General features: G+C 44.0%; 3 protein-coding genes across 3 annotated transcripts in view; all 3 read right to left on the minus strand.

The window, feature by feature from the left end:
- Positions 1-424: 424 nt before the first annotated feature.
- fgfbp1b (fibroblast growth factor binding protein 1b) lies at positions 425-1,751 on the minus strand. The gene is made up of 2 exons (XM_048257168.1): positions 1,684-1,751; positions 425-1,502 (listed from the first exon to the last, which is right to left on the minus strand). The coding sequence occupies exon 2, from the start codon at positions 1,464-1,466 to the stop codon at positions 783-785; it is 684 nt and encodes a 227-aa protein (XP_048113125.1). The 5' UTR covers positions 1,467-1,502; positions 1,684-1,751; the 3' UTR covers positions 425-782.
- A 3,425-nt stretch (positions 1,752-5,176) lies between these two features.
- Positions 5,177-7,077, minus strand: fgfbp2b (fibroblast growth factor binding protein 2b). The gene is made up of 2 exons (XM_048256386.1): positions 6,071-7,077; positions 5,177-5,771 (listed from the first exon to the last, which is right to left on the minus strand). The coding sequence occupies exon 1, from the start codon at positions 6,994-6,996 to the stop codon at positions 6,079-6,081; it is 918 nt and encodes a 305-aa protein (XP_048112343.1). The 5' UTR covers positions 6,997-7,077; the 3' UTR covers positions 5,177-5,771; positions 6,071-6,078.
- Positions 7,078-8,877: 1,800 nt separating this feature from the next.
- prom1b (prominin 1 b) overlaps positions 8,878-10,828 on the minus strand; it is a 37,958-nt gene continuing 36,007 nt past the window's right edge. The window contains exons 27-28 of the mRNA XM_048260102.1: positions 10,715-10,749; positions 8,878-10,601 (exon numbers count right to left, since the gene is read on the minus strand). Of these exons, the coding sequence (XP_048116059.1) occupies positions 10,728-10,749 (22 nt within the window). The 3' untranslated portion in view covers positions 8,878-10,601; positions 10,715-10,727. The remainder of the gene's footprint in view (positions 10,602-10,714; positions 10,750-10,828) is intronic.

The raw sequence follows: 10,828 nt of genomic DNA on the forward strand, positions 1-10,828 counted from the left end.
TCAGGGGGAAATCCACACTATATCGCATTTAGGTAAAGGAATGTAGCCACTCACAATGCCTGACTATTGTAGATGTGTTGACACACACACACACACACAGAATAAATACTTATGTTTTCTCCATTCACCTCCTGTTGCAGGTCTGGAAAGACTCATTTGTACACTTCTACTCCTGCCAACACGTGTGTTCTGCATGTCTGAAGTGTAACATAGGAGTGACTCTACTACAATCAGGGGTAGGATTCATAAAAAGTAGGTCTTGAATTTCCATTACAGCCAATAATAAGCTGAGAAGAACACCTAAGCATACCCTGGCCACACAACGAAAAACCTATGGCAGCCTGTCGAAGTCATCATGAAACACTGTATGAAAATTGAAACATGCATACCAAAAGACAAACACTATTTGTATTTATATATTTATTTGTATTTGTCCAACATAAATACAGTGGTGTGGTTTAAGTACAACATCGAAGCAAAATCAGCATACATCATTTGACATGTATTTGGTTATAGTTGTGCTATTGATGTCTTACTTTTTAGATCTATATTATACTGATAATGAAAACGAATAAGTCATTAAGAACAAGTGAAAAAAATAAGCTTTTCAGCATATTGCAGTGCTATGGGTGCAAATTTCGGAACTTTTCGACATGTATGCATTGAAAAACCTCTATCTCACTCACACAGGCGCACACCTGCGCGCGCGCACACACACACAAACAAACAAACAAACAAACAAACAAACAAACATACAAACAAACACAGAGGCAGTGAAAACACTAGCAGTCCCCACTTTGTACAATGGTAAAGAGGAAGTTACAGAGACTAGCCCAGCTCCCGCATTTTTCCTCGGCTAGCTTCTTATGATCGACACGCTCTGTGCAGGACGTATCCTTTGCTCCTACTGGCGCAGAGACTGTGGTTGTCCTCTTTGTAGACGTCGACACCTGTTCCTTACCATCGACTGGCTTTCTCTGTTCCACGACTTTTGTCAAGTCCACGTTTGGTGTTGCGTCTTCGAGCTTGAAGTGTGCGTCCTGTGGCGCGCGCTTACACATACCAGCCTTGATAAGAGCGCCAGGATCTTGGCACAGTTTCTTTTGCTTCTTAAGATCACGTGCAATTTGTTTCCAGTATCCTTTGGTATTGCCAGAATAACCTGGACAAGTGTCAGGTCTAGCGGTATAAGTGCACTCGCTACTTTTTTTGCCTTTCTTGCAAGTGATGGTCATAATGTAAGTGTCCGTGCCCTCTGCCTTCCACGTGCACTGCGCCTTGTCCTTGGTAGTAAACTTCCCCTTGGGCACGTTGTCGTTACCTCTTGGAGTTCTTGAACCGCTGCTACTGTCAACCCCGTCTGTTTTACCCTTCTTCTCGCGACCCTTGTCACTCCCTGCTTCGGAGACATGCTGCGCTATGCATGCAAGTAGAAACAGCAGCACGAGGTTTCTGAAGGCAGGCATGGTCCTTGAGGGTATTTCCACACAAATTTGAGAAACCTATTAAAACACAAATTAATTACTTTTATTAATAATTCACATAGACCTACAGACATTCATTATTTTCCATCCGTCATCGATTATTTATAGCCTATCTAATAATCTTATGAAACATTGGACACCTGTCGACAAAATCTATAGCAGTTACATCTGACCGGCAACGTGTGTAAATTCTGCTTACCAACAACAGCACGTCTACTTTAGGGTATTGTAAGGATGCTGACTCTTGCGCTTGTAGGATATACCTGGTATAACATTTCGTGCATTATTTATATGTATCCTGACACGCCCACCTCTCTCGCAACGGACCCCCAAAAAAAAAAAAAAAAAAAACACTGCTTACTCCCGCGTATGAATCAGAAGTCGAAATGTAGCCTATTGGGGAAAGTTGTAAATTGCCTCCGGAAACCGGATATGCCATGTTCTAAAGGCGAGGGCTTTGGATTTGCCATTGTGCCATACTTGCGGTCAAAGATGCGTGTGGGATTTTTAATTTTAAAACAGAGTAACGTACAAATTTTATAGCATATGTCCAACATTGTTTTATTAGCTTTGTCATTAAACATTGCCAATAAATAACAATTTGTACGCTATGTATTAGGACATTTTATAAGTCTCAACTTTTAAAATAAAAAAAAAAAAAAAACAAAAAAAAAAAAAACAGTGCTTGTCAAATAGAAGGCGTTAGACATGTGGTCCAACTCTCTGTCTCCAATTAGATCACTGTCTGGTTAAAAAGTACAAAGCGTTACATCACAGTGTTCTTGTGAGAAGTTAGAGTAGACAAAACACTTTAATGAATGGTCCTATATGACATATTGTCATCTCTCCGATGGTCCTTTTGCATTAGCCTATCTCTCACCAACTAGCTAAAGATCTGTGTATTGAGTCAGAGGTCGTCATGGTAACCTTTGGAATGTGGAAGGGTTGTGGAAAGTGGTTTAATGGAGGACCCTCTGGGGGTCTGAGTGGAGAATGGGAAAGGGTGCAGAGAACAAGGAGCCGGAGGGGGCAGCAGTGGAGTTTATGAACAAGTACAAGGGCACACCCCCGCAGTGGAAAATACAGTGTGTGAGCACACACGTATGCACACACGCACACGTGCATACACACTCTCTCTCTCTCTCTCTCTCACACACACACACACACACACACACACAGAGAGGCAGAGAGAGACTACATTCACATATCACATTATGTAAAAGTAGTATCTACCTCTACTGAACTAATTCAGCCACTCCATGCGTGAGTGAATTCTGATGCCTTTGGAAATCAGACATGTGAGTCTGTGCAGTATGCTACCAGTGTGTTTAGGCCATAAAGAACACTGATCTCAGGCCCTGCACAGTTCAACACTTTCTGAAGGCAGTGCATTTAAGCCACAAGTGCATTCTTCTTAGTGTGACTGAAGCTCTGTAGCAATGCATATCCTTGAAGTGCTGTCAAGTCACACAGCACCTTGGCATTAAGGAGTAATGTAAGTGCACAAAGTGCACTAAGCCCATAGGCAATTTCCGCCATTAGATTTATGCAAATTGTAAATTATGATACTACTTATGTCTACCATGAGGGTCTTCCTAGCAGGTAGTAGTGCCTACAGTATATGTCCCATGTGACCTGTGAGACTGCTTCATACCAGGTTATTTTTATAAGCACTTCAGTTCTGCTTAGCCCCAGTTAGTTCTGCTAGGGCAAAGCTTCTCATTACTGATAAGAACCACAGTGCATATAGAAATTCCACTCCCATGTCTGCATATGTACTATTTATTTACATGTTAGGACTGTGTACCTATATTCCAGGTGTTGGATCACCAACATATCTTTACATGGTTGTATGGCAGTGAATGACAATCAGTGGGTTTATTGAAGCACTGTCACTAGATTGACACATTGAATATGTATTTTGCATTTAAGAGAAAGTGGAATATTCCAATGTGTAGTTTAATGTTCTGCATTATGTCCAATATTCCAATGTGTTGTTTAATGTTCTGCATTATGGCCAATATGCCAATGTGTTGTTTAATGTTCTGCATTATGGCCAATACTCCTATATGTGGTTTAATGTTCTGCATTATGGCCAATATTCCAATATGTGGTTTAATGTTCTGCATTATGGCCAATACTCCAATATGTGGTTTAATGTTTTGCATTATGTTCAATATTCCATTATGTGGTTTAATGCTCTGCATTATGTCCAATATTCCAATACGTGGTTTAATGTTCTGCATTTCTATGCTCCTACATCGTGACCCTGTATGATATCTGCACTGTTACTATGGATAATGTAAGGCATCAGGGTTGATATAATTTCTTGTTTTCTGTTTTACATTAAAAACAAAAAACATTTGCGCCATTGAAGAGGGTGGATGGCTCCTGACTTTGCCACTGTTACTGTATGATTATCTATCCTTTGCTGTTGTGTACTTAAACCCTAACTATTTCTTTGTCTAGTTTTTTTCCTACCATTGGTCTGGGTCTTCATTCATCTGTTGTATTAAAATTACCATCACATTACTGATGATGATGACGATGATAATGATAGTGATGCTGATCACAATTTCTTGGACATATTATTCATTTAGCCTTTTCACAATAAATAGCTCAATTCATTGCTATATTCAATCTTTCATTTATATTTACAGGCTCATCAGTGCATCGGTGCTCATCAGTGATCAGAGTAATTAGAGTATCAGTAAACAACCCCCTTCATCCCGTATAAATATGGGCTTGTGTGGTCTAAACCCTTCATTAAAGCTACAAGGGTATGGGTGGCTGAATTATTGTTAGCCAAATAACTGTTACACACCTGAGTATATTTCCAGGAGACATATATCTGTAATCAAAGGAAAGGAAACATGAAACACACACACACGCACGCACGCACACATACACACACACACACACACACACACACACACACACACACACACACACACACACACACACACACACACGCACACAACCTGCACACAACCTGCCAAAAGTTGTAACCAGCGAGTTGGCAGCAGACCCTGGGTGCCTACAGGAAGTGACTCACCCATATTTAATGTTGTATTGATGTATCACGGAGACCGAAGCTCGGCAGCACCTTAAATGTTTTATCACCTGCTTATCATGGAGTCTTATCTCATTCATTTGTTTTTGTCCTGTGTTTCTAGGCCCGTTGAGACGTACCTGGGGTGTAGGTTTTCAAATTGGCTGCAATTCAGTAAATCTTTCACCTGTTTTTTCCACCCACCAGAAGTAATACTTCGCCCTCTGTTGATTATTGTGTGGTTTTCTTACAGTGCCATCTGCTGGTAATACCTCAGACCTACTGCTTCTGTGAACAGAGGTGTCCTTGTGAAACACTAACACCCAGATGGTCATAAATCTGCGCTGCAGTAGTTTTTGAATGTTTATTTTACACAATGGTTAAATGTGTAGTATGTTTAGTGAAGCACAAACTCATTCCATGTGAACTGACACTCGAGCACATTTATTTGATCCTGTTTAAAAGGACTCCTTACTTCAAACATCTACTGTGACTCGGTCAATGCTGACTGAATTCCCAGAGGTTGGGGAATGACTGGGGAGTGTAATGACTACTTCAGTGTGATCTCAAACTGTGGTGTGGATACAGTAAAACTGTCACTCAGCCCCCAAAATTAAAAATGTCTGAGGAGGAGAAAGGGTGTTATCAGTCTATTGTTTATTAAATGTGTACATTCATACCATTTGGATTTCCATTCAGATGTTGAAAGGAGACAGACAGTGAACCATTGGTGAGAGTTTTGTGTCTTCTGCAAGCTCAAAGACACAAAATCTCTCCTTGATTCAGCGATAGTGAAAATCATTGCATATACAAAATGTTAATTTACATATCTGCCATTGCAAAGAATGCCTTTTACAAGCATCAAGCATAAGTCTACAGCTCATTGCACCCCCATAAATGTTTCATGTTTTACTGTCTTTCTTCAAAGCAAACATTTTTCAAGTACCACACACCCAAACCGTTTGGCTTGTAAGTAAATGTTGAAAAAAAGAAGCTAAAAGCAAACGTTTCAACAGCGGCTGCAGAGAGAAGCACTAGATGAGCAAATAGAACAGCAACATACTGTACGCAGGAAAGTAGCAAAGGTGGTTTATTGACAACAAATGTCACAAGATGGCTGCATTCTGCTTTACAAAACACAAATTGGCTCGCTCCTCCAGTGAATCACTGAACAGTGTCTGCTTCTGCATCAACCGAGAAGAAATCTGAATCTCTTCGATGTCTTTACAGCAGACCTATAAAAACATGAGAGCAGGATTGTTCATCGTAAACAACAAAGGGTAAAGGCATATATACAATACACAGAACCAGGAATCATAATGTACGCAAAATCCTGTTTCCTCCAACTACTAGACTCTCAAGCTAACACATGCACACAGACATATACACAGACATGGTCATTCATAGATACAGGCATACACTCAAGCACACACACACACACACACACACACCAAAACAAAGCCATCTACAAGATATTTAAGTATTTGTTTAAAATTCCGCCAAATGTGCCCAAAGCAAAGAAAACATTCCTCACCCCCTGTTTTAGTTCTGGAACCAGCCGATAAAGTAGGCGCAGATGCCCTGGAAGCTTTTCCAGCAGTACTCCTGAGCCAGCTTGCTGGCTTTGTTATCGCCGTATGGCGTGGGCTTGGCCGTGGTGCTCTTGGGCTTGGCCGTGGGCTTCTTGGGCTGGCTGGGTTTGCCGGCGGGCTTGTTCTGCTGTGTCTTCCCTGGCTTCGGCTGCTGGGGCTTCTGCTGCTTCTGAGCGGGAGCCTTGGTGGTGGTGGTGCTGGGTTTGCCAGGCTGCTGCTGATTCTGCTGCTGTTGCTGGTTCTGCTGCTGTTGCTGGTTCTGCTGCTGTTGCTGATTCTGCTGCTGCTCCTGCTTTTGGCGGTCCTGACCAGGCTGAGCTGGGCGAGCGGTGGTCATCTTGGGCCAGGAGGTGTGGAAGGCCATCTGGGTGTCATCGCTGGAGGCCTTGCACATGAGTGGCTTGTAGGAGCGTGCGCCCTGGCAGGCGCTGGGCAGCTTGCGCATCTCCCACATGATCTGGGTGAAGTAGTGGCGTGGGTTGTTGTTGTAGGCGCGGCAGTGGTTGGGCTTGCCCAGGAAGTCGCACCAGTAGGACTTGCCCTTGTTCTTGCAGGAGACGCGCAGCTTGGTGAAGTCGCCCTGGCCGGAGATGACCATGGTGCAGGCGTCCTTACCCTTGGTGCTGAACCGGATGGGCTCGTCCCAGATGCTGCGCTGCCTGCTGCCGTTGGTGTTGGAGTTGGTGTTGGTGCTCGGCATGTTGCTGTTGTTGTTGTTGTTGCTGCTGCTGCTGCTGCTGCTCTGACTGTTGCTCTGACTGCCCTGGTTGGGGTTGGCGTTGGTGCCGGCCTGGCTGCTCTGGGCCTGGCCCCGGGTCGCCCACACACAGCAGGCCAGCAGCAGCGCAGCCCTGACCAGAACACGCATGGCTGGAGGGATGGTAGGTGTGTGAGAGAGAGAGAGAGAGAGAAGAGAGAGGAGAGGTGTGCTGGGAGGAGGAGAGGCTCAGTCCTGTGCAGCGGAGCCAGAGGAGTCTTGCTACCTTTTATAAACGTTAGCCCCACAAAGAGGCCATTGAGAGAGACACACACACACACACACACACACACACACACACACACACACACACACATATGCACACACACACACACACACACACACACACACACACACACACACACACACACAACTGGGGGGGGGGGTGAACCGGAGCTGCTGCTGGATGGCAAAGTGGCAAACACATGGAGTAGGGCGGGGGGGGGGGTGTAGGGGTAAATGGGAGCTGCTGGTATTAGTGGTTTATGGGGTCGGATGGTAGTAGATGATTAAACATATGAAGCCAAGCGGTCTAGAGCCCTTACCAGACATTATATAATCTTACACGCACACATAAGTGGCCCATTGACTATTCATGTGAATGTTTAAAAGAGAGAAAGAAAAAAACAGAGGACCAAGTTTCGTAAGGAGGAACTACTGCAATATGCCAGCTGTTTATTTGTCTATGTTGCTTGAATGAAGTCTTCCACCCATTTAGAATATATTTTGTCCAATAACTAGCACTGATCTAGTTAAGCCTACACTACGCTCATGCATATTCCATACTGATCATGCACTCGTTTAGGCTTCATGTTCAGGGTAAGTTCATGGTGATGAGCATTTGGAGGATTTTAGACATGGAATAGCCAGAGAACCAAAGATGAAACCCTATCTGCCCGGCAGCCTCAGACTGCTGACTTTGGTAATTTTCCATATGTTACATGTTAGCCGACTGGAGAGTCTGTCTGCCTGCACGTTTATGAGTGCATGTGCTGTGTGTGTCTTGCTTTCTGTGTGCTCAGGTTGTGCAAAAAAGGAGGAAAAGGACATTTAGAATAGAGAGAGGAAGGGGCGGGGTAATGGGGGAAAAAACAGAAGCGTATGAAAGGGTGAGACAGAGAGACAGAGAGATATGTGTGGACGCTGTTCTTCATACACAAGCCTTTTCCCAGCTTCTCCATCTGCAGAAATGGCTGGAATAGAAAGGCCCTCGTTGTCAGCGGCTGGGTCTCGGCTGTGTAAACACCACCAGTGGGGAAGGGATTGATCAGAGCAGGCGGGACAGGGTGGGGTGATCTAGGGAAGGGGGGCGGGGGGTGAAGGGTGGGACCACCGGCCCCTGGAACCACTCCAACACCAGCTCGGCTCTCCCCCTCTCTGACGGCCCGCGGCTGGGCCTGAGTGAGGGAGGGATGGGGGGGCATCACGCCACCTCGCCTATCACCCTTAAATGCAGTTCCCCCCGAACAGCAGTAGACCAGCAGCGCTGGCTTTCCCCGCTGGGGCCAGTGGAGACAGAGCAGAGATAAGCGTGTGTCTGTGTGTGAGTGTGTGTGTGTGTGTGTATGTGTAGACGGACTGTCTGGTTTGTTTGGGTGTGTGTTCGGGTCACAGAGACAAGGCGCTGACCACAGAGTGACCGCACATCAGCCCGGGGCTCCCTTGCATACTGCACATAGCGTCTCTCCCCCCCAGTGCAGTGTGCTGAGCCTGGCCACCAGTGATTACGGAAGCTATCAAGGCCCGTTCCAGATGAGAGTCATTTACTTGTATACTTGTTGTATAGGAATGTTGAGCTATCAGAACATTCCTATATAGTATGTTGCTCAAAACAAGGGGAAACAATCGGTCCACATAATTCTCTCATTGGAATAATTTTCTCAAAATTGAACACACTGCCTGCAGTGCACGCACTCTATCTAAAAAAAAAAAAAAACTAAAGGACACAGGAGGATGAACGAGCAAACAAGAAAGGACACACTCCACCGAAAATCACATTTTACAAATTACTCTTTAATCATGATTTATGTCCACACAATTGCTCAAGAGCTATTTCAGTGGTTGTCCCCCCCAGCGGACTCATATTCACATTGATCAGCGGCCCCTCCTTGTTCAGACACCAGGAGTGCTGACGTTACGGTCCCGTGCCTCTGAGTGCTGTCCTGTAGTCCAGGTACACTACCAGACCACTGCAACATGACTCCGTGAGGACAGAGAAAAGAAAATGAATAAAGAGTACAGTGAAACACTGAAAAAAAATACAGCAACACTTACTTGGGGGGGAATTATGCAAGAGGTGTGTAACATCTGGATCGTCTCTCTCTGACAGACATTAACACTTTAGACTAAATCATACACTACGTAATATCATAACTAGGCTCTATGAAGCATACAGCTTTCCCCTCAAAGTAGGTGTCAACCAAAAAATGTAAATAAGATCTTTTGGGAATGTCATATATGCTGTAGTTTTTGGATTTGAATACTGATGACCATGGCCAATGCAGGTTATCACCTGATAACGCACCCTTTACTAAACTAAAGTACCTTTCATCATACTCCTGACAACTACTAGTTTTGGCTTCCAGGACTGTCGTTCTCATCCAGTGTTTGGCCTCTACAATGACATGAGGTTAATACATCAATGAGTTTGTGTATACGTTGTATAAATGCTGGTTTATAGGTTAATAATTAACACCTAATCAAATTTCTGCTAGTGAAATTTGAAACACTCTTACATCTACTGTTGATGCTGACTGACATAAATAATCATAAAAAAGTCACAATTTTCATTACATTTTTCATTATGATTCAGCTACCAAGCTCCCTTGCCTATCACGGTTTAAGATCCCTTTTGTACAAACTCTGAGAGTTAATGTCAGTGTAAGACTAAGAGGTATGATGGCAAATATGGACCATTCTGAATGCGAGCCTGTATTAAAACACACTATTCAGACGTCTCTGACAGTAAGTCAGTTTGAGAGTGACCTGAACTTACTTTTGACAATGCTCTTTCCTACTTGTGCCACACTGGATAAGACTACGGCCATATTTGATCATAAAGTCATAATCACATCCGCACACACACACAAAAAAGAATTCACTATTAACATTGTTTAGAAAAGTATTAACAAAAATATATATAAAACTTTCAAAAAAGTGTTTTGAAAGTGAAATACAAAAACATACATTTGTGACACGGTTTTCAGCTTGCACGTGCGTAGTGGTCAAAGCCAGTGCTGATATGAATAGAAATATACATTCGTGATCACAGAGGGAAGCTCGTCATCACTCAAACTGCAGGGTCACGCTCAGTGGGTCAGTTCATTCTGTCTTTCGCAGTGTTTGGAATACAAAAACAAACACATTTTTTGTGAAATGTACTATGGGCATTTGTGCAGTTTGTAGACGCTTCCTTTGCTGAAGAACGACAGGTCAGGGTGGTTGACCAGAGGTGAAGGGTTCTGGTGGACTGAGGGACTTGTCTGGGTTCTTGATGGGCAGAGCTGGTCAGTTCTGAGTAGAGAGGGGTTCTCTGGGCCTGTGGAGGTGTGAGTGAGGGGTGGAGCGACCGAAGGTGTGTTGTAAGGGTAGTGGTTATGTCAGCAGTGAGGAGATGCTTTGAAATGACCTCTGATGAGGTCACTCTGATGCAGTTTCCCCCGCTAGCTTCCATTCTTCTTCTTTTCTCTGGAATGTGATTCCTCCACCGTCACTCACTGTGTGAGAGAGAGACATGATTCTTTACAATAGGGAAGGAACAAACACAGCTGGCCAACAACAATCATGGATATTTCTAGAATATTCCTGAGATAGAACATGGTCAACTCACCAGGGAGGACAGATTAGCTCCAGTTCTCATTACCACTGTAAATATGACAAGAGACAGGAACACCATCAGTGTTGAGATTATGATGATGAATAGGTCCAATAATAGTGGATATCA

Source organism: Alosa alosa, chromosome 1 (genome assembly GCF_017589495.1).
Source record: "Alosa alosa isolate M-15738 ecotype Scorff River chromosome 1, AALO_Geno_1.1, whole genome shotgun sequence".
Lineage (NCBI taxonomy): Eukaryota > Metazoa > Chordata > Actinopteri > Clupeiformes > Clupeidae > Alosa > Alosa alosa.